The 24,214-nt window shown below is 37.6% G+C and overlaps 1 protein-coding gene across 3 annotated transcripts in view; it reads right to left on the bottom strand.

Moving 5' to 3' along the window:
- The window catches only part of GABRB1 (gamma-aminobutyric acid type A receptor subunit beta1), a 125,067-nt gene that overhangs the window by 22,895 nt on the left and 77,958 nt on the right, over positions 1-24,214 (bottom strand). For all 3 annotated transcript variants that reach the window (XM_057431064.1, XM_057431062.1, XM_057431063.1), the window contains exon 5: positions 5,717-5,799. In XM_057431064.1, coding sequence (XP_057287047.1) covers positions 5,717-5,799 — 83 coding nt within the window. The remainder of the gene's footprint in view (positions 1-5,716; positions 5,800-24,214) is intronic.

The raw sequence follows: 24,214 nt of genomic DNA, 5'->3' as shown, positions 1-24,214 counted from the left end.
GTCAGAGTTGTGCTGTCAAAACATTTTTTTTTTTTTTTTCCTCTGAGTAAAAGCCAGGTGTAATCTTAGTCCACAAGATCATGCCATGATTGTGATATTGGTGATTTAAAAGAGACAAAAGAGTATTAGAGTAATAACAGTATCCCGCCTTACCTTCTAGGTAATGCGGTGAGACCAGCACTTGTATTTGTAATGAAGGATGCTAGAGTGGGGCAGCTGTGTGCAGTCAGAAGTCTCTGACAGACAAGCACTGAGTGAATTAGCTCTAGCAGTTTGATGCTACTGTCCCTGGCTGTTCGTCTCCTCCTCCTGTCTGCTCCTTTATCAGCTTAGATGTGTGTCTGCATCTCACCCATGCTGGTCCAGAGCCTACCACAGCTGCTGCCAGGGACAGTGAGCTTGTGCCAAGGCACTGGGTTGTGAATTGCCATAGCAGTTGTATCCCTTGCCAGAGGCTACCTGGTACAGCAGAACTAACAGCTGGGGGATTTAACACCTTTAATTGCCAAGATGACGTCCATCAGAGCTCATGTGAGAGTTCCAAGCAATCTGGGTAACCTCCAGCCAAGTATTAAGTCTTCTTTGTCCCAGTATATGCTAACCTGTGAGAAATGGATTGTTACAGATCCCAGCTCTGCTGATGAGGCAGTTCTGGTTATAAAATCCCTTGATTTTATACACAGAAGTTTCCAGTGGCTATCATGGTATAAGACATTGAAACAAGTGTAAAGCCTCTGATATGGTCTCCCCATTTGCCACGGCAGAATTTGAAGTAAGGTGAACTGCTTGAGCAAAGCTGTGAAAATGCATGTGAAGGAACATGTGCAGCCAAAATGCTCTCCCTCTCCTAAATGTATACATTTCTCTGGTTGACAGCAGTGCATACATAGCTGCTGCAGTCAGGTAAGATAGCTTCAGGAAAGCTGGAAATGTAATTTTTTAATGAAAACAATCTGCTGGCTCAGTATAGGCATGTATTATCTCTGCATTGGCGGCTCTGCTGAAGAAGTTTGATAACAGGGCAGTGTTTGATTCTTTGTGCTCTTTTCCCATTCCTGTGTAGCACAGTTGTTTTGCTGCTATTTGCAATACCTTAAATTACTCACTGGTAAATATTATTAGGGAACAATTCTTATCCCTTTAGATTTTCAGGGATTTTCTTTGGCTAATTTCCACAGCATCCCTCAAAGGTGTGATGACTCTCTGCCTTTCTGTTCACAAGCAGTGCTATGTTCATCTGTTCTTTGAGTAGCTTAAGAGCAATTCACCTGTGGGACTCTCTGGTTCCTTTGAAGCATGCCCCTTCTGCAGTAAGAATAAGTTTCCCTTAAAAACACTGGGGAACTTAAAGAGAGGGCCAGGTTATGTTTGCTACAGTATTGGTGAGCTCTGACATTGCCACAGGGCTGTGCAGTTGTGGATGCATGGGGGAGAACTGAGCTTTTGGAGGGGAAAATATCTCTCCAGCTTGCTTGATTTAGAGATGAGGAAGCACCCGGGAACCGGGAGAGGACTCGCTCAGATGCCACCTTCCTGCCACCCCTTAGGGATGGAGATCTTGCAGCTGTCACCTTGAGGGGGAGCTGGGGAGGGAGAGTGGGCTGTATTTGCAGCAGCTTTCTAAGCTCACATCCATGCACAGTCCAGCCACAGGCTGACCCTGGGTAAATAAGCAAGACTGCATTCAGGAAGAAGACAGGGCTTCAAAGACAAGAAGACAGGATGGCACATCATATAGTACTTGTGAATCCGTGTGTAAAATCTGTTAACCAATGTGCTTTCCAAAGCATGCTATTCAGGGAACCAGCAGCCCTAGTGTCCTTGTGCATGGGATTAGAAAAACATAAAGCTCATAAAGTTCATTTTTTTTGGGGGGGGAGTTTAACAATGGTGTAAAAATCATATGATTCATCTTTGTCATGGTCTAGTGTCTCAGTATTGCTTTAGCTGTTTGGCTTTTGCTTGCTATTTCTATTGCACAATCACACTGCTTGTGATTGCACCTGCAGGTATGCACCTCCATGCTAGCCATGTATTTACATGTGCAGGAGAGTGGAGATAATTTTAATAACTACTCCTGTTTAAATGCAGGATAGATATTTTACATGCCCATACAGACCTTTGACTTGTTTTATTATTCACCCTTTGTCTTTTGCTCACAATCCAGATTGTTGTATGCATTTTCTACAGGCATTGAACACTCCTCATGAACGTGTGTCTTGATTTCTGAATTAATTTACTGTGTTTCTGCTGATCAGATCTAATTTAAAGGGTGGGCTGAGGAAGGAGCCATGCACTTGGAACAAACATTCGAAACAACTAATAAAAAAGCAGATATAGAAGATTCTCAGTGTGAGTTCTGGTGGCTTAATTGACAAAAATGGAGCCATGCCAAATTTCACTAGCTGAAGATCTGACCTGTTATGTCTATGCTAGATTACGTGCTGTTGAGAGCTAGGTAGCAGCTTAGTCTATTAGTCCTTTTGGAAAATCATTCAGTTGTTAGTAGAACTGATCTAAATACTCATGAGTAGTACTGCACTATGCCAATTTTGACCTCTTGGCAAACTGTGAATAAATATTTTATTGATTTCTTTGGATAGACTTAATAAGTATTAATATATCAACATATATATCTTTTGAGACATGAATTATTCATAGCAAGTGTTCAAAAGATCTGAAAAGCAATTTTCTTCTGGGGATGTGCGACTGGCTACATGGGTGACATTGTGTTCTGTCATCCCTGATTGTGTTAGCATTTTAATTGCTTATTCTGTCAGATGCTAATTTTGATTCTTGATGAGGCCTAAGTGATATTACTAAGTCCATTCCCATTGAGCATTCATCCCTACAAAGCTTCATTTATGGATAAAGAGGTATGAGCCAGAGAAGTGTCAGTCTGGTTTCATTATTTGGGCTGCTAGCTGATAAATGCTCATGTACTTTGATCAGCTTTAGTCATGACTGGACTGGAGACTTCAAATCAACTATCTCCCAGCAAATAAATTCAGGTATGAATTCAATATGAAGGCAACTTCAGTATGAAGTCTTCCATTTTGATTACTGCAGTATTGCATGTACATTCATTTCTTCTGCTGATTGGATAGAAAAGTTAGTTAAGAGGTGTGTTATGCACTTTTATTTTGAAAAGATATGACTCATTCTCCAAATGCATCTATTGCACATCTTAATAAGATTAAGCCAAGCAGCAGCAGGCAACATTAAGAAAACTGTTTTGTGCCAAAACCATCAGGGAACTGCAAAGCCCTAGGGTGAGTATGACAGCCACACAGCTTAAGGAGCATCTCTGTAGATCCTGTGAGGTGGTGGACTATGAGACTCTGAGAGTTTTGCACTAGTAGAAAGTAACTGGGGAGATCAGTAGTGTGATGGGCAGCACTGGAAAGGAAAGTTACAATTGCCTAATGCCTCTGCTTCTCAGGAATGAGAAGAAAATGTATTCATACACAGGGGTGTGGGTTCAGGGCGCTTCAATCACTCAGAGCAATGTGGATATGGACAGGCTAACTGAAAGCAGGTGCACAGGGAAAGTTAATGCATGTTGCCCTAACACAAGTATTCATTACATGTATATCAACTTGGCCCAGCTTGCCATGCTACCGCATCTGTTGAGGGGGTTTAACCTGGTGCATAACCAGTATGTCCTTCCAGAGGTGTCCATGTGCGTATTGAATGTTGAACAGAGAATAAGCTATTGTGGTGACTCAGGACTGCAGCTATTGAAGTGCTTCACAGGGAACCTTGATGACACTGTCTCTCTGCTTCTCTTTCCGAGAAGTCTGCCTGCAATGCCAAAACACTAGGATTTTAAAAGCAAACTCCATTATTTTTGAATCTCTAAAGAAATAAATGGGCAGATTCTATTCAGACAATGTTCTCTAATAAATTTTCATTAAGCCTACTGTGAATGTTTGAATGTTTACTTGATTGAAATCTTTTGCTGGTGAAATAGAAGGTTTGTTGTTCTCAACCTGGCAAACAATCTCTAAAATCACTATAAAATGACATCCCAGGAAAAGGAGCAAAAGCAAATAATTTTTTTGGGAAAACTTTTCAAGTTTCTTACCAAACAGTTTAAAATCCAAGTGAAAAGCTAAAGCTCCACTGACTTATATTAAGGCTGATATTGGTTGTGCACTTACAAAAGCCCAAAATACTTCATTATGGAAAGTAATTTTGAAGGTATGCTTTAAATAAGGCATCTTTCTGCTGCCATCAAGTATAAATTATAAACAAGTATAAACATTGGGCTGAGAGCCCATCTTGTGTCTCATAAGTGCTCTAGACTGACTATAAGCTTTTTTTTCAGTGCCTGCTATTCGTCACCTCACAGATACTTTGAGATATATTACATTTATGTATAAACAAGTGATGAAAACCTCTGCACTCCAAAATAAACTGATTTTTTTTCCCAGCTACATTTTCTAAGATTCAAAGTGACTTCAGCTTTGGCTTAGACTTGTTTATTTTATATTTGTATTGCAATGCTATTAAATGTCTTATACATGAATATTCCACTGTTTTGACACTGTGAAAATGTTTTTGTCAAATCTAAGCAACTGAAGACTAATGGAATGCTTTTGAAGATTGATGCCGTGGGGTTATGAGGAATTTAACCTCTTTTCAGTCCACAGCAAAATCTAATGAGTTTCTGCAGAATGAAAACTGTACTTACTGGGCTTGTGAGAACTTTCAGTTCCTTGAATAGGATGTGCTACAAACAATGAAAACATCACTTTTATTGATGACATAGTTATTAGGAAATTATTTTGGTTAATCCTGGATCAGCTTGGTTCTCTGTTTGTTTAACACTCCAAACTATCCATCAAAGCAGAGGTTCAAATACTAAGATTTTTCTCTCTCGTCAGGAAATTGAACCAAGCTTCTGTATTTGGGGAAATCTGTTAATCCTTCCTAAAACCTCATACTCTAGAGAGAAATATTATTACAAGAAAATATTGCTTACCTCTGACAGTGCAACAGTTGTAATGTGAAAAATGGAAATCCTTAGAAAAATGATGCATCATTTTGCCTTGGACTTTATGTAGTCTTAGCCAGATTGGTCAGACAGTGCTCTGTGGTCAGTGGCAGCAGCTGGTTTGACCAATGAGACAGTCAAAATTCTTTTAAAAAACTTAGATAGGCATTTCTCTAAATGCTAGCATTATAAAAGATATAAAGACAATGACACTTTGATCCTGTGCTCATGGAAGATGCTGACAAAGCTGTCACTGACCTTGGTGCTGAAGGAGCAAGTTGTTTCCTTTTATAACCTCCAAGCATTTGGTAAAAGCATTTGATCAATCCTGCCGCCACTATGTGGAGTAATTGTTAATCTTGATGTTAGATTTAAATGCACTGAGGTGAAGCAATTAATTCAAGTTCTGTGGTGATTGTGCAGTGAAGATAGACAGTGCTCAGTTGCTGTCCTCTGATCTAATCATCAAGAAATACTCTTCTCCCTTCATTGACAAGAGATTTTGAAAGACATCTTGCAATCTTGGATCAACCAGTATTGTGAATTAAAGATATTTTGGCTTATGTATTAGTATTATGGAAATATATTAGGTATGTTCAGTGTGCAAGCTCACTGGACACACAGTATTTGAACAACTTGTTCCTGTTTTGCCTAAACTGTGAATGTCTTTCAATCCACAGCTGTCATCTGGCCAACCCTCTCCCTCCAGTAACTTACAACTTTCAATTTCTAGTGTGCAATTTTGTTCATCCAGAGGATATCTGCGTAGATCCATCATGCAAGCAGCTGTTGTTGTGATCCTGAAAGAGGAGGGTGAAAAAAAAAATCAGATTTGAAACCACGTTTTACTTGTTTGAAAAGGCAAAATCTTGTATAGTGGCTTTTCTGTGTGTTTAAATACAGAATGGTTATGCACATGGATTCCTGACACACAGGCTTTACATATCTTGTAAAACATGGTTAAATAATTTACACAGCACAATATACTGGTTACAGTATAACGCATCCTGGCATATGCTAAATACCATAGAACAGAATTTTGACTGAAAACTTCATGTGCTAAAGTGTTCAGTGTTTCAGAGAACATTAAGTGAAATTTCTACTTGGACATCTTATTTTTGATGCCCTTAATTCAGACATATTCAAACTGTTTTGCAAAATATTTATAACTTGGACTGCTGACAATTTTCTTTGTTAATTTTGTTGTCACCTACTGCTGTTTTAATTTTGTTTGACAGGTACGTGCATTTTCATTCATGCTGTGGAAATATTGGTAATATATGATTATTTTTATGTTTTCATAAACAGTTTATCATTAACTGTGATAATTGTACATTATCTCTTAAAAATGGCAGGATGCTATCAAACACTTGTGAAATACAATATTATATGATGGTTACTTGATGAACATTGAGAGTAGCATTGAGATCTTCCAGATCTTTGCTCCTTCTAGAGGGCATGTGAGCTGATATTCAGTCCCTGAAGATATTCTTCATAGCCTAAGCCTTTTTACAAGTCTGTTCCTCTCCTCCTGTTGCATTGTAAATCACAGAGCATCTAAGCAAATACTTGCTGTTAAGCCCATACTCCTTGGGAGAAATGTTAAGTGACTATGTGAGGACAATGGTCAAATTATAGATTCTTTTAAAGATCCATTTAAGAAAGACACTTACAGTGGTGTTTTCAAACTCAGACCAGTAAGTTATCACCTACATTTGCCTTTTTTTTGAGATAGAAGTGTTCTTAAATTCTTATAAAACTTTTGTAGCTGTGAATGGGCAAACTTGGCTTGCAATTTTATTGTTCTCTCTCCCCCCATCAATTCCTACATGAGGAAGGCAAATAACCTATTTTCTTGATCTGGATTTGGTCCTGGTCCTCCAGTTCCATGTCAATTGATGCCACAGGAATGCATCTAGAAATTTTATTTTTGATGTGCTAAAAGCCAAGCACACTTGCATCTGTATTGGCGTTACAATGTTTGCTGGCACAGAACTGACATAATTCAAAGAAAAAAAAAAAGCCACATGCTTCATTACTGTGACATTCTTCAAATTATCTTAAGTCTACAAAATCCATCTCTCTAGCTGCGTATAAGGAACATCTAGCAAGTCCATAAAACTGCTCTAGAATACTGTAAAGTACCATGGAAATGGTATATTTATGCTTTTCCTTAGGCTGATTTGCATGTGTCTTAACAGGTTTTGCATTTGTTGTAGAAAAGGTCAGGGGCATTAGCAGAGGTAAGACCTCATTTAATTCAGCCATGTACCAAATATACCTTACTGAGAAGATGTGCAATAATCATTTGTCAGATGGCTACTTAGGAATGCTTAAGATCACACATAGCAGTATACTAACATTAGTCACAGTTAAATGCTTTTAAATGAACGTTTCATAGAGCAGTGTTTTGTTCCCAATTAATAAGTTGATCTTTATGGTAATTTAGTTCATCTATATCAACCAGATTTATTCATGTGTATCCAGAAGTAGAAGCTGATATAGTGTTTCCTAGACCATGGAATTACAGTGGCCAGCTATTTCCTAAAAGCCAGCATATCTGTACTGCTGACTTCTGCAGTTTTGCACATCCCACATAAGCTACATAGAAAATAGTAATTTGTTGCACTTTATAACATCAGTGCAAATTATTTGTGCAGCAGCAAATTATGCAATTGTTGCATACCTGAGATCTAAATATTCTACATTTTTTTTTTTTCCTGTAATTCTGACAACTGTATTGTCTTCTCTCAATTTGTGCAGATTTTGGTGCACTGGTTAGTTTGGTGTGACTCATCACTACTATAATCTAAGAACAAAAAATGAATGTATGTGTGACTAAGACACTGCATTGCTAATTGGGGGTGAGGTCTGGAAGTATTTGTAGTATGCAGAAGAAAGATAATAAAACCTCTAGTACTGATTTCTGGTTGCAGTAAGTGATATGACTCTAACTAGCTTGCGGATTGGTAATCTCATCTTTCATCCTTGTTAAATCACTCCTTGTCTCTATGCTACAAGGAAAGGTAAAACAGAACCACTTGATCTATGTTCTCTGCTTCCCTCAGCTCTGTTTTGCATTCCCTGTAGGGCTTGTAAGGCAGTCCCTGTACTTTGAAGCCAGTCTACATACCTTGAGGAAAGTCAAAGGTGGTGGCAGTAAGCAGCTTTCCATCTAGTGACTCTTTTAACCTCTTAGCAGCAGTGCTGAATGCTACTGTCGCTCTCTGCTGCAATAGCAAGCAGTTGCTTTCAGGGAAGAGGGGAATGACAGGGTTTTAGCTGACGTTTGCAGAGATGAAAGCTGCACAACATGAGATGGGAAGGACAGCTGGAGACTACTGTCTAGCAGGCAGTGGAGGGTGGCTGTCAAGAAGCTTGGAGTTTGTGGTTTCCAGCAGCAGGAGAAAGGATCCTGTTTCACTTGTAGACCCACAACTGTGGCACCAGTACAGTGTCCCAGGCAGCGGGGATGATGAGCAGCATTTGCCTAAGGATTTTTCCAGAGCCAGTTGTGCCTGACCTGTGTCTAGTGTGAATGTGAAAAGGCAGGCAGGAGAGGGAGTCACCAACCTACTAACACAGTGTGGTGCCTCCTAAAGCTGGAAGCACTTAAACTTTATTGGGAATCTTAGTCTTTCTGGAAAACAGCTGCTTGTAATTGCAGTAGGAGTGCTCTAGGATCTATCAACATTCATTACCTGTAGTTCATAAATCTGCATTTCAAGCATTTCTTTCTCCCTCATGATAGATCTCAGCTGTGTAAAATTTTTAATGCTCTGGATAACCACAAAACTTGTTTAAGGACATAAATTAAACTCAGATTGCTGTCTCAATTAAAAAAACAAAATCAGGTCTTTTATTATAAGTAGAATAAAATCCCAAACCTGTTACTGGCTGCACTGTCTCAGTGCAGACAATAACTGATGGCTTGCACATGCACCAGAAGCTTAAAAATGAAGACATTCAAATGCAGAATACATCAAAGGCTGTAATGGCAGGAAGGGGAATGGAATAGTCTGAAGATAGGGCAAAGCTGCAATAAATCTGTGTTCAGGAGGATTAATCCTGAAAGTCCCTGGGCGCACGTAGCTTGTGGAAATGGTGAAATATCATGAGGCTCTGTAAAAGTTTAAGTGGAGGACTAATCTGACACTTGAAGCAGAGCTATTTATATCTCAGAGTAGGATATGCTTCTTCCAGGCTTTTCATTCTTAAAATATGTTTTAAATTCCAGTATTGCAGCTAATTTGTTTTGTCTGTACAGTGCCTTTTACCCTGTGATCCTTACATTCTTTAGATTCTTTTGAATCTAACATATAATTTACAAAAACTGAAAAATATATAAACAAATGATAAAAATGGGATTACAAAGAAGACAAGCAGTTTGGTGGAAATATATCATTATGGTACTTCATTTGCTTCATGTCAGTACTCAGACATATGGAAATGGAGTGAAGTCTGCATCACTAACTGGCAGGATAAATAACATTTGCAAAAAAGGCAAAATTAACTGATTTTGGTTTTTGGTTTTTGGTTTTATTTGGCTTGGAGTTCAAGTTATGTGATCCACTGCTTAGCTTTCATTTTGATGTCTGACTCTCTGAATACTGTATTCTTACTCTGTAGCCAAGTTATTTTTAGCCAAAAATTATATGAAAGAAAACAGTGATGTCTGGTATGTACAAAACTGCCTTCCTTAGGTAATACTGTCAGAGGTTTCTCTGCAGGGCAGCAGGTCTTGTAGGAATGAATGGTGAAGAGTATTTTGGGTTAAGTCCTCAGTGAGCAGCTAAAGTAAGTTCAGAATGAATGCAGGAAGTGGAGTTACGGTTCAGTACTGAGAGCATTTAATCAAAATGCTGTCAAAAAGCTGTGCCTCAATTCTTGAAGTAGAAATAGAAGCAGTGTTTAAGACAGCAATGACAACAAAATGTGGAGATGATCAGAGCTAAACAATGCAAATTCTGTTGTTAAATGTTTCCTTCATTTGGAGGACGGGTATCAAATTTTAATATGTTCATTCTTTTTTCTCTCAGTCAACAGAGCATAAATTATAAATGTATATGAAATTATGAAGTTATGAAGTTATTTTTTTTTTCTTTAAAGCAAATAAAATCTTGAAATCAAATAAAGAATTACCATGCTTCTCTTAACCACTGCAGGGCTGGAACTCCAGTACACACTGGAAATAAGCTTTCATATCCTAAAACACTGATTTTATGAAACCAGTGTTAATTTAGCTTCAGTGGTGTCAGGGAACTTAATCCTATAGCAACTGTTTGACATCAGAACCCAGTCCCATATCCCTGGTGTAATTTGCATAATTTTTCTGGAACTGGGAAGAACCTTGAGGTTTAAGATTTAATGGGATGTCTTTTAGGGAGAGTTATTGAAGGAGCAGAGGAAAGCAGAAAAAATGTACATTTGATGGCATTTAATTGGCATTTTTTTCATTCTGTCCATGCCATGTACAAGGTTTACACTTGTCAGGCATCTTAACACTGTAAATTTCCAAGCAAAGCCTGAGTGCTTGACCCTGGTAGAAAATATCAGCTCTGAATCTGCAAACATGCCCAACTTGTAGTGCTTGAAAGAGACGATTTACAGGCTGTACATTTGAGCATTAGCATTATTTGAGTTGGTAGTGTGTGTATTATATAATGTAGTGTGTACTTGGGAAATCTATGTTTGACAGTCTGTGTATTGCTTATCTGATCAAATCCGATTAAAAAGAAGTTACAAGTGTTAGTAAAATTGAGAAGGGCCAATAGGTGAATAAATAACATTTTCACAGATCTCATTAGAAGCTGAGAGAAAAATGGAATATTGGGTCCTGAGCTAGATACAGTAAAAAATGTAGATACTTAGTTTTAGATATGAGTACATCAGCAAGTGGAAAACAATTTTTTTTTTAGATTGGAAATTATTATAATCTGACTATTTGTAAAATTTAGCTATATTTTGACTACTTTTTAATGTGGATTTTTTTTTTTATATATCTTTGACTCTAGGGAGGCAAGCTGTCAACACCTAGGTCATTGCTGTGGACTACATATTTTGAGATAACACTCAAGCTTATAAGGAAAGCTTTTGTATGGATTTAGGTTAGCAAGTACGACACACATTTCCCTTTAATGTTGCTCAGAGAAACAGCAGAGTTGCATAAACATGAAAAAATAAAAAGTGTGTTGAAGAAGATGTGTACAGAGAAATATAACATTCAAAGAGATAAAGCTGTAAGCAGCTGAGAACCAGGTCTTGCTCAAGAAGGGCCCAGCAACCTCTCTTATACTGCTTAAAGTGACCGGTTAAGTCACGCAAAGAGAGGACAGGAAAAATGTGTCAGGTTGATTTAACATGAATCATTTCATCAGTTATGCTCACTGCTGGGCCCCAAAGATGGCACCACCTCTGAAGAGAATATTGATGATGAAGGACTGATGAAGGCAGTGCTCGCACACAATTAATTTTGTCATGTTATTCCATTGCCAGTGTTATGCACCAGTGAATTGCCAAGGTCAACCCATTGCTGGTAAGCTGCTTGAGCTTTGTTTCAGACAGAAGTACTGTAAGAGTCAAAATGCTATTATTAAATAATCTTTCCTGTCAATCATGGTAGTACAGCCTAATCCTGTGGGGTATGCTCAATATGTCTTAGGCAAATGCAAGCCACTGACTTAATGCACAGTGTGACATCCGAGAGAAAGAATGATTTCCAAGTGAGTTTTTATATGTCCGGACAGTTACCAGGTCTGATGCAGAGGATGTTGGCTTACAGTAAGCATGTGCCTAGTCTTGCAATTTCAGTTTGCTTCTATTCTTTAACATAACCCAGGCACTAGTTTCTTACATTGCTTTTGTGCCTACAAAGCTATGCAGTGAACGGTGTCTTTTTCACTTAATAAAAGCCATGAGTTCTCTAAGAATACCTGGTAGTTTGGTGGTGAGGGGAAGGTAAAGCAAGAAATCAGAAATAATCTGAAGCTCTTCCCAAGACGCCTGCCCTTATTCATTGTTGAGGACAAGATAAGAGGCTAATGGGCCTTAGGTCTGGCATTTTGTCAGAATTTTTAATGTTCTGACCTGTGACCAAGTTAACTTAAGTGGAGGCCTACCCCTCAGCACTTTGTAGTCCATCTCAGGCTATTTGTCATTCCCCGAATCCTTTCTTTCCTACTCACCCAGCACATTTATATGGGTAGCCTGCATGTGCAATAAGTGAGTTTGAGGTAGTGCTTCTCAGGGAAGCAAGGTCTAACGTCCTTCACGTGATCTAATATACTCTAGAAAATGGGTGGAAATAGTCCACACTTCTACAGGAATTACAGTAGTACAAAGCAAGACTGGTTGCAAAAGAGGAACATGTATCCATGATATTTCACTCCTGTATGCCCAGGAAATGTTTTCTGTTCCAAATATTTGATCTAGTCTGTTGCACCTGTGCACAAATGGTGGCACTGTTAGGTCTTTAGAGCTCTAGTTATGAGTGTTTCTGCTGAGTTACACATGACCTGAAGTTTTGAAAGGCAAGTAGAAGTGGGCACAGTGCATTGTAACATGTTTAGTGTGCATGGTAATGGATTTTTTTAAAAGCCTGAGTCACTGGATCATGTACACAGATGAGATGTGGTCATAGTTACAAAATATCTGAAAAAAAATTCAAAACTTAGCTGTCTTTTAGATATGCGCAATGGCAAGACGTGCAAAATTAAAAAGGAGAGCTCTTGGACTTGTGCATTGTAGATTCAATTATGCCTTTGTAAGCAAGCTTATGATGGTGTCAAACTGAGTCACTGGCATTTTGTGCTGAGTTGGAGCAGGTGTAAATAACTAACTCGTGCTACAAAGCGCAAGAGCTGCAGCGCTGTATCTTTATCTCTGGCAATTTCAGACTTCCAGGACGAATGAACTATTAAAGACTACAGCAGGAGATTCAGTTTTGTGCTACCATCTATTTAAGTGTAAATATTCTTTTGCTGGACTGAACTGACTTTGAGTTTGAAACCCGTTATCCATCTGCTATTCATTCCTTTTTACCCTCTTACAGGCTGTATTTATTGTATTTGTTATTTTTATTTACTTTGATTTATAATTATGAAGGTGTGTTTGCTGGAAAAGGTCACTTGTGGTCTTCCTTTAAGGATCCCAGGTTCAGAAATTTCTGGTTGGTGTGGGTGGGCCAGGCTCCGGCATGTCAGGTGTCAAGGTGAGAACCTGATGGGAAGGGTTCATTACACTCCTTCACTGTCTGCATTATGTTAATTCCGAGTTATTCAGTGATTCCCATTGAAATCTATCACTACACTATCATGCTCAGTGTATTTTAAAATTTGAGTTGGGCTAGCAGCTGGTGATATGAAGGCAAGTTGTTGAGTCAGTAAAGGAAAGCTGAGTATATTAAACACTAGCTTAATGGGTACTGGGATATTGGGAGTTGGACTAGATGACCTTTGAAGGTCCCTTCCAACCCAAACTATTTTATGATTCTATATTTATCCCTGCACATGAGGGGGTTCACAATGAATCCGATCTTTAAATGTAGAGACATGCAAAGTACCTAACACTGCAATACATAACCTAACACAGTAACATCCACTTGTAAAGATCTAGAAATAGAAAAAAGAAATCACTAAAATGTTCTAATGTAACTTCTTAAATATTAGCAAAAAAGTTCTCTTTCTTTGGTGCTTGTAAGCCAAATTTCAGTGCAATGAGAATTTTTACTGCACAGCTATGAACCCATGAAAATAAATTTTAGAATATAAATCCAAAGAGAACTATAACTATGCCAGGGCAAACAAGATGCTTCAATAGAAAGTGCCTGAAAGCTGGAGCTGAAATTTACTGCAAAAAGTAATTTAGCTTGACAGTGCAAGTATATTGCAAGCCAAAAGAAAAAGCGAGTGAGCTAGATGGGATGTGCTTAGCATAAAGGAAGGTCCAAGAGGGAAGTCAGATAACTGGGTTTTAAAATTTTAAAAATGGTGCTAAATTTGTAACTCGTTAAGTATCTCTATACAAACCTTCTAAAAGTGACTAAATATATGATGTTACTACTGAAATTCCTAGATGGAAGTAATATCTACAGACTGAAATATCCTACTCAGGAGGGAACAGAGGTTTGCTGGATGGTAGCAGTGATGTTAGTGTCATTTGGTATCTTCATCTTTTGGGTTGTTTTGTTATTGTTTATTCCAAAATAAAACCGAACCAGACACCAAGCTATGTGTTGTGTGTGTGTGTGAAAGATAGACATATACATATCCAGATGTCTCCCCCTTCTTTGGTAGAAAAAGAATCTAGGCAGTATCATCCACACCCAGCCTGGTTTGTAATTGAAAGGCTTTGGGCTGTGCTTGGTCAAAATAACTGGTGAAGAACAGCTTGTTTCTGGGACCAGACATACTTCATATTGACCCATTGATATCTTTCTTGTAACCAAGGAAGATCCTTCTGGATTTTGGAAGCAGGGGTGAGGCTGGAAGAGAGTGCTGTCATTTCCCTGTAGGTGCTGTGTGACTCTTCAGGAACTGGGGTTTCTCCTGTAGCTACTACATGTCAACATTACTTGTATCAGTGCATCTCAAACAGAAGCCTGCGGTTACAGGAGGAAAGCAAGGATCAAAACAATTTCTTGCTTCCATATTTCTTGCCTTCTTCCGATGCCTGGCCTGTTGGGTTTTCCAAGATGGGGGAGTCTGCTCCTTTTCCAATGGTTGTAGCTTTACTATGCACTGGCAAAATGGGCTAAAACAGTGGCTTCAGTATTAAACAAACTTGGCTGAGAGACATAGAGATCTAGTGGTTTTAGATGAAGAGAAATGAGGTGTTATAAGCTTTCATGGGTGACATGGAAACTCCTTCATAGTTGAGAAGCTTAATCTTGTTTTGATTTTGCAAAACACATGTAAGAAACAGAACGGTTTTGAACTGGTATGTCTTCTGACTCTCTGTTATGCTGCTGTTATTACTGACCAACACCTGTGTGGGCCAGCAGAAAGGGCAGGGCTCTGAGAGACCAACTGGGAGTACCTGGGGAAGTATTTGCCTCTTTTTGTTGGTTGTGTTTGGTTCCATGTCTATCTTCTTCTGGAACCAAGAACTTAGAGGGGAGCTGGCTTTGAAAAATATAGCAGAGAAGGTAGATAAGTGCTGAACTTCTGTGGGTTTTGTGGAAATGGGTGCCTGGCCAGTCCAAGTGTCTGTCTGGGAGGAAGGAACAAGGAAGAGGAATATAATAACTAATTAATTACAGAGAAATTTGACTTGAGATTTTTAGGACTTCATGTTTCTATGTTGTTTGAAACTATAGTCCCTGCTCCTAAGAGTATGCAACAGAGAGGGAAAGCAGCATTTTTTATAGGGGGTCCTGTGGAGAAAAAAATGATAGGTAAGAGACAGGAGGAACCGTGATGCAAAGGAAAAGAGGCTTCCACTTGAATCTGTGGTTAGTTTTATGGTCGCATTTCTTTATAATGGGCTCACCTACAAAATCTATTAATGACATGTATCACCTAGGAAAGATTGCAATAGCAGGATGAAATGGCTTCTTACAATATGGCATTGTAATGCTTCATATTTGTAACTGACTCTAAGATCTAATACTCACTAAAATATGATTTTACTACTTACAGAGAAAATCTTAAATTATCAAGCCTTTACAGACCATCCAAGCAATTCTTATTCTAAAGTGTGATTGATTTCTGAAGGTTTTTCTCAGGTCTCTTGTATTTAATGTTTTCCCATGTTCTCCCATCCTGACCAGAGAGTAAGCACACCTCATTTGTTCCAAATAGGTTGTTGAATGTGAAAGCTAATAATTCCAGTCAGTGAAGCTGGCAGCATAATTATGTCTTGAAACATATGTTGTGAGGAAATGTGAGTGCATCTGAAGCTGAGCTTGGTTAATCTACCATGTACAATGACTAATTTTATTGGAGAACTGAAAGTAAAATGAAACTCTTGCACTAGGACCTTAATGAGAGGATCTTTGCCAAAATATTGACCCTGCTGGCAGAGTAAAGCATGAACGAAGAAATTTGATTGCCTTTTTGCACACCCATGACTTGGAAGGAATGCTGATGTGATTTTTGTGTAGGAAACTGGTTGATGATCGTGCCCTGTCACTGGATCTTAATTGGAAAACAAGATAAATCGGAGAAGAAATTAATGCTTTCATAGCATGAGACCCAAGACCGATTCTGTAACAGTGAATCAGTTTAAGGCATGCATTACTTCAAAGAGATTTCTAGTTACAACATCTCATTAATTCCCATAACTTTTTGAATGAGCATAATTTAATTATAACATTGACATAACAAAAACATTCTGCTGTCCCCAGTTTATTCCAATACAGCTTTTCTGTAGTACTTATGCCTTATTTTGCTTTGTGAATTGCACTGCTAATTCCATTAAACATAGCAATAAAAGTTATACCCTGTCATTCATTTTAATTGGAAAACAAGATTTGGGACACAGTGGGAAAGAAAGGATCTTTGGGTTGTTGTTTGTACTACTGCAACTACTGCCTCATAATGTTTCTTTCATAACCTGACCAACATGTTTCTTAAAATACTTGAGAGCAGTAGGGCAAAATATTTAATAGCAAGTTTTTGGGGAACCACATTTTTCTGATAGTTAGTCCTCTGATTTGCAGTCTGAATTGATTTATGGCTGGTGTGTACCCCTTTGCCTTTGAGATAGTATTGTCCTGTGGCTTAAACAGCACTTTTCCCTAATGTTTTTCCCCTTTCTGGACAAGTACATCTCTCTTCAGTACTTCTTTTGCTGGGTGAAAAAAATTTCTCTGTCCTTGTTGAGTAGACGCATGTCCTCTACCAGCTGCATTAGCACTAAATGAAGAGGTTACCATCTTCTAGTTTATCCCCATTCTCTGAAAATTAAAATCCATTATTATCTACCAACAGAGCTACTGATGTGGAAACACCTTGAATAGTCTTTGTGAATCTATTTTTGTTAGCTGGTAGTTAAATTGGGTAAGGTGGTAACTAGCTCACAGGGACCAAAATAGATTAGGAAGTGTTCACCAAAGTGACCTTAGTTAGCATCTATGAGAGAGCTGTAATCTCTAGCAGAGAAATGGTTATGGGAGTAGACTGGGAGAGATCTTAAATCAGCACAGTTTAGTTTAGGAGAGAATGTAAGTGTACATATGTGGGCTTATCTGTGTGAATTTAATTTGAGCTTGTCCTTTTCACCCAGTTCAGCTGGGCTTGCATAAGATAGAGCACGTTGACAAGCCCCAGAGAGTGAGAAGCTTAATTATACTTAGAGCATTTAGTTTCTCCTGACTGCCAGCACTGATGAGTCATATGCAGATTTCTTTGAAAAGAAAATTGGGTTTGTGCCAAAGAGATATTTTTGTCCTAAAAGATCTGATAACTAAACCCAATATTGATAATTTTGAACTGGTGTGGTATGGACATTTTGTATTTGAATGTGGTGGTGGGGAGGGAATGTTTTCACTGTTTTTGTCTTTCAGTAGCAGTAGTTGTTTTACAAGGTGGGTAGCAGTTGTGAATGCCAAAAATGTTTTATGGGAAAGAAAAAGGCATAAAAATTGTAAGCTGTTCTACAGCAGTATACATATATTCACTTGTTTAACTCTATTTGTATTTTAATAGGAGAGAGAACAACTTACTCCATTGATGCTTTGTCCCGGTTTATTTTAGACTTCATTTATATTAAAAATGAAATGTCTTCTTAATTGTAAATAATACTCGGGGCTGTCTTATACTCACTGAATGCTGGGTGCACCAGTGATCCAGCAGACTGATGTATAGTTGTATAGCATCTCGAATGTACCTCTGTCACTGCTTCTCTGTAACCTGAACATCCCTCATAAACAGAGCACATGGCTTGTTATAAAGAGTGTTATTTCATGAACTACATATATATTTTCTAATTTAAAGAAATTTATATGTCCTATAGATAATATACTTCTATAAATGCTTTCCCCATATATTGGAACACTGTATGTTGTCTATTTGATTTTTTTCTCTAATTATTTAAATTTTATTTTTTATTCCGAAGCTTGCACATTACTTTTAAAAGTTTCATAATAAGATTGTCTGGTCACCCAAGTTAGGTATTCAGATCCCTTAGTTATTCTGATTTCTCCTTGGCAGAGCACATTTTTCAAATGGATGCAATTCAAGAGACTTGGAGAGGTAGACCTGTTTATGTAGGAGAGTAAAAGTTCCAAGTACTTAAAGTTCAGGTTGCCCATTCCATGCCTTAACATGCAGTATAGACATATTGTTTGATAGTTTGCATTTTATGGTGCTGGGAGGTTGTAATGAAGACTGTGCTAATTTGTATCTGAAATTCAGGAAGAGGTATGAATGGAATCTCATGATACCTTACATACTCATTTTGACTGTAGAACTACATTTAGGATACTTGTATAGAAAGGCTGGCTAGACAACAAGTGATTTTTCACTAAAATCATGAATGTTAGGTGTGTTCTGAATGATGGTGCAAATACTTTTGTCAAGATGCATTTCACATGCACTTGTGAAATGTAAGGAAGCTGAATGTTATATGAATGTGGGGATGTATTAGCTATTGTCTCTTCCAGCAGAGATAATAAAAGCCTTGATGAAATAAACAAAATAAGTGTATTTTATGAACCAAAGCCATGAGCTGAATGAGCACATGACTTGGCTTCCTCAGCTCCTTAGACAGCAGGACAGGTAGTATTTATGCACATTTGAGAGTTTCCTTGCTGAGCCTCTGCTGTTGACCTATATCAGGCCTTCTTGTCACCTTTCTCCTCCTACCTTGATAAGCTTTAATGTTCTGCAAGCTTGGAGTCTGCAAGCTTTTGTTCTCTCCAAGAAACACATCTGCATTTATTTCTGCAAATAGTTGACACATAATCCCTCACAGTCAGTATCTGTTATTGTGCTTGTTTCTTCCATCTTTAGCTTTAAGAGCACGTCATGACTCTGTTTAATGCTTCTGTGCCTTTATTTATGCAGTGCTCATGAGGACAGAATAAGCAAAAATCCCCTCAATTGATAGAGATGTTTTTTACCATAATGTTAAAATACTGAATTGAGATTGAAGCTTATACAAGCAGATTTATTTTCTGCTCAAGTTGTCTGACTCATTAAGGAGAATTTTCTGACAAAATCAGGTTATTTAGGATGTTTAATTCTCACTTTGGGCTGTTTTGTCACAACCTTGCTGTATTGTGTGGCTTCTTGGAGCCCCAAGAAGTGGTTGGGTCATTTTACTTGGTTTTTGTTTGGTTGTTTTTTTTTATTGCGAGACAAAAGTGAAATAGAGTAAGATGATGCTGCTTGAGTCCTCTATTGTATTTTCTTCTGGATTTCATAGTTCAGAAGCTTTCCCCTGAAATGTTTTAATGATGGAAACCATCATAAATTACATGGGCATTTTTTCAAGATGCTAATGAAAATGTTGAAAGCATGGAAGAGATCATGCCAACCTGTAATGTTTTGAAACTCTCATTCTTCCACTTTCCATTCTCTATAAAATTTTTGCTAGTATTCCCATGTTTAGTAGCTAAATAACATGTTATTGCTAAGGCTTAATGTTTGGGCAAGCCTAAAGAAAAGGTGCTCTAATAATCTACAGCTTTGATGACTGCTTAGTGGATTATCATGAACTCGATTTTCAAATAGCAAGATGGCTTACTTCAGACATCAGTGGTTCCTCTCTTACCCCCAGCAGATCCAGCTGCAAAATAAATATGTAATTTCTGGGGGGGGGGGGGGGAGGAAATTGCACTTTGGTTTTATTCCTTTTTTTTTGTTTGTTTCAAAGTCATTTGAGCGTGAGTTCTGCGGATGGACAGGGTTAATGCTGCTTGCCCTTTTCTTTGCCTTCTCCTGTGGGCTGTAAATGGTTCACTATAGGAGCTATCACACTGTATTCAAATTCCATACCGGTTACTCAGTGATTTCATAAAAGGATGTTTTTTCCTTGAACGAACACTTTATTTTTGTATTGAAGGAAGGAGCTGGCAACCTTTCCAGGAGAGGGATTCAAAAATGGGTTTGGAAATGTTGTATTTTAAACTTTATATATTGCAGCTTCTACTTGTTTAATACATTTTCCTGGGCCTAATTTAAGGCTGCTTGGAAGGAGGATTATTTACATATAGATTTTACTTTTTGTTACATTTACCCAAAATCAGTGCATGCCTGGCGTAGTGGGAAGAACTATGATAAGTTCTTTTTTCCTTTGATCTTTCAACTCCTTTTGCTATGGCCAGGGCTGTCTCTTTGAGTATGCTAATAGCTATTCAATTTGGCAAACAATACCTTGCTTATACTGATAGAATTTCATGCAGGTGACTGAGTATAGCAGAAAATTGACTTATTCCCCATGTGGGTGAAAATTTATGGACAGCGCTGTGCAGTATTCAGGGAGATTTACTTATAATCTTGTGGGCATGTAGACCTTTGATTTTTTTTCAAGAAAATGCTTTGATATTTTCACTGGATTCTTAAAAATAAACCTGACATTTTGCCATTAAGAAATAATAGAAAAAAGGAATTAGAAATGGAATAAAAGATCACTAGTGAATGAAAGCTCATATATATATCAAACAGCTATCAGCTCAGTGCTCATAAAAGATAGAAACTCCCATTGCCATTGAGAAAATATTTCCAGTGAAGCAGGCACTCCACCACTGACATCTCAATCTTGAGCTTATGGGAGATGTACAAAACATCCTCAAAGATGTATCTGGAAACTAAGCTTTACGGCTGTACCATTCATAATGGGAAGAGCAAAATGATACAGGTACAAAATACTTGTGAAAAAAGCTGCTGCTTATAACCTCAGGTAGTTTAATTGCACAGAGCTCTGAACTTGGTTCAAGTCTGTACTCGGTGGAACAGAAGAGGTAGCCACCACAGTATGAGTTGAATATTCTATATGGGTTTTGTCAGGAAAGAACATTCTGATGGATCTGTGAGTTCAGAGCAATTGTTCTAAAATGTACCCTACCTGAAATTTCTTGCTTTGGTTTGACCTGAACAGGAGCTTTTGTGCCTGAAAACTTCCCTGAAAGCCTATCTTATTTTTTTGCAGTTAAATTAGATGGTGCTATAAAAATGTTATTCTTCCATAAAATAGATTAATTTTGGCTTTTTTCTTTTCCTGAACTCCTGAAAGTCTTTTAGTAGGTTTTGGTTTGGATTTGTTCTGTCTTGGCTGCTGTTGCCTGTTGGGGTTGTTTTTGTTAATCAAACTTATAAATCTAATTTTGTTTAGGGCATCTTTAATGATAGCCACACAGATTACCTGCTGGTTTAGTACCTTTATATCTAGCACACAGGCTGTCTGCTTGAATCTTCATGCATTTACAAGAATTAGGAATATTTTAAAATATTTTAAGAATTTAACTAATGCCAAGCATTTGTTATGCAGAGAAAAAATCTTTTTCTCCCATGTAGTGATTTTCTTAGGAGAAATTAACCATTCAGTCACTTTAAGGATGGTAATATACCATATGTAGAGTAATTACTGAAACACCTGTGACATACCTTCAAAGCAAATCTCTTCTTTGCTTCTTTCCTAAAGGCAGTCCCAGCAGGGGGCTCCCAGGTAACACTGAGAAATCTTTACTACTCAATGCACACCAGTTGCCCACACTTGGATGATAGCTGTGTGCTTTAAAACTTGCTAGAATTTGAGATTAATTACTATTTAGAGTCTTTCTTTCTTTCTTTTTTTGTTTTTAAAGCATTGTGTTTAAGGAATACTTTAGTCGCTAAAAACTTTTGGCTCATATTAGTGTGTTTCAGTGGGAATTGCTATTCCTTGGATCCAAAGGTAGATGGTGAAAAGCTGAATTTTTTGCCTTGGATCTTTCACAAATCTGGCTGCTATAGGTCTTGTGCCAATTAACACCGTCTAACAACAAGAGGGAGCTTGGAATTCTAATGCATTTTAGTAGTGTTCTGCAAACAGATTAAGTGTGTATCCTGTATCAAGAAGAGGCAGCACTAATTGTATTATTAAGAGCAGAATTATCAGTCCCATTTAATAAAATAATTTAAAAATTGATATGCCATCCTATAAATCTGCCCTAAAAACATACAAACCAGCTATAAAATTAGTGCTATTTTATTTCTTGCAGTGAAAATCTCAACAGTTGGAGACAAGTCAGCCATTAGCCAACTGTATTTCAAAGAAATCCAGCTGGAGTCAATGGAGTATTTCTTAGGAAAGAATCTGACAATTGTTTTATGCTTTCCCCCGTTTGTAAAATATGCAACTAGAGATTCATCAGAAGTATTTCTTCAGAAACATTTCTACATTTCTTCAGGTAAGGAAATATCTCTTGTAGAATAGCTTATGAGCTAATAAAACACAAATTGAGGTTTGGGTTTTTATTTTTGCTTTTTTTTTAATTGGACTTCACAGGTGTGTTCCATGGATGTTTTCTGACAAAAGAAAATAATGGGAAATGGGTTAAGACATTATTTGAACTAAATCCTTACCAATAAAATAAACCTGTGCAATTTTTTTCTTTCTGTCCCTTGATCAGAATGTACTAAAACTAATAAATGCAACACTGTGGACATACGAGCGATTTACATGGAAAACTGTAAGACCTTTTAAAAGCTCTTTAATACCATCTCTCATTTTACTAAAAAACAGATAGCCTTAAGAGATATGGCCTTTCCTTTGTAAAAATGTTTGTCATAAAACCTGAGAGCAGGTTTAAAACATCCCACATCAGCTAATAAAATAAAAAATATTAAGAATTCTATCCCAGATTTACTTTCTGGGTTCTTCATTTACACAAATACATTAGGAACAGGACTGGAGCTAGATTTATGTTTCCAATAGAACCACTTGATCACGCTGTCTTTTTTAGTTTACAAATCCATCTATCTAAGGATTATGGAAAATGCTGCAGTTGCAGTCTCTTGTGACCATGCTCCCAGAGATGGCTAGGGTGGCTCTGCTAAAAGAGACATCAGCAGCATATATCAGACACTTAAATTTCCCAGGCTTGAGAAAAGCCAACAGGTCTAAACATCCCCAGATTTCTTCTGCCTGTGCCATGGTGCATGGGAGATGTCAGCTTACCCTTTGTATTTAACTTACCTTCTCAGATGACAAACTCTTCTGTCTGATCTATAGAAATTATGGTACTATAAGAAGATATATATGTATCTTTTTGGAAGATGTCTGGTGCCTTGTTGGATCAAGCCTGCTGTTATGCATAAGGGTTTGAAAAATGAATATGAAAAACTGGAGAGTTTTCATGTGTGGAAAATGCAGTTTTACAAAAAGTAAATTCAAATAATTTGTACCTGTTTTGATTTGTCTTTAGCAGTCTTTTCAAAGAGAAGTGCATACTCTTACTGACCTCACTCGAGGAAGGACCTGTGTGTGGGGTTTTTTTTTTGGTTGTTTTGGGTTTTTTATGTGTTTGTTTGGGTTTTTTGTTTGTGTACTTGTAATTCAATCGAATGTGCCATCCAAAACTACAAAATTTGTATTTGAAGTACCTACCTCCTCATGTCTGCTCAGGTTGACTTCTTAGTCTAACATGAAGTCAGACCTGCAGTTTCAGGTGGGATTATATTACCAATGCTATAGTAGTATTTGGTAATCTCACTTTATTAATAGCTTTTTAAATGAAAATGTTATAGCTGTCACACATCTTGCCTCTTAAAATAAGGTTATTTTGGCCTAGCAGTTATGAGACCATGTATGCTGATATATAGCAAAGATGCCAAATAAAGGAATGTACTATTGTATTTTATAAAGTAATTTTACATTTTATTATACTCAAGGGCTTGGCTATTTTCTAGACTGCTACTTCTAAAGTAGCAATCTGCTACTATTGCTACTTCTAAAGTAACTATTGCTACTTCTAAAGTAGGCCAATAATATTTGAGAAAAAAGGCTAATCCTCTTTTTAAGTGGAGATAATTGTAGAAGAGTGAGGGTTAAGGAGAAAATACATTGCCTGAAAACATTTTCTTTTAAATGCATGATTATTTGCATCTTAACATTGTACTCAAACCCCAGTTCTTAATCTGTCTTAAAATTACTTAAAACCACTGTGTTTGATTGCCTTAGTGAATTAATCAAGGCGGGGTTACTCTTGATGCTGATACCTTTAAATACTTGATATAGTACAAGCCAGCATTTTATGTGGTGTGGCAGAGAGCAGGTATGGCCTGATAAACT

This window comes from Pezoporus wallicus, unplaced genomic scaffold (assembly GCF_028554395.1).
Source record: "Pezoporus wallicus isolate ANWC-B61680 ecotype Strahan unplaced genomic scaffold, APGP_CSIRO_Pwel_v1 contig_7684, whole genome shotgun sequence".
In the NCBI taxonomy this organism is placed as follows: Eukaryota; Metazoa; Chordata; class Aves; order Psittaciformes; family Psittacidae; genus Pezoporus; species Pezoporus wallicus.
The sequence above is the reverse complement of the archived record's forward strand: the minus strand, read 5'-3'. Positions and strand labels throughout refer to the sequence as shown.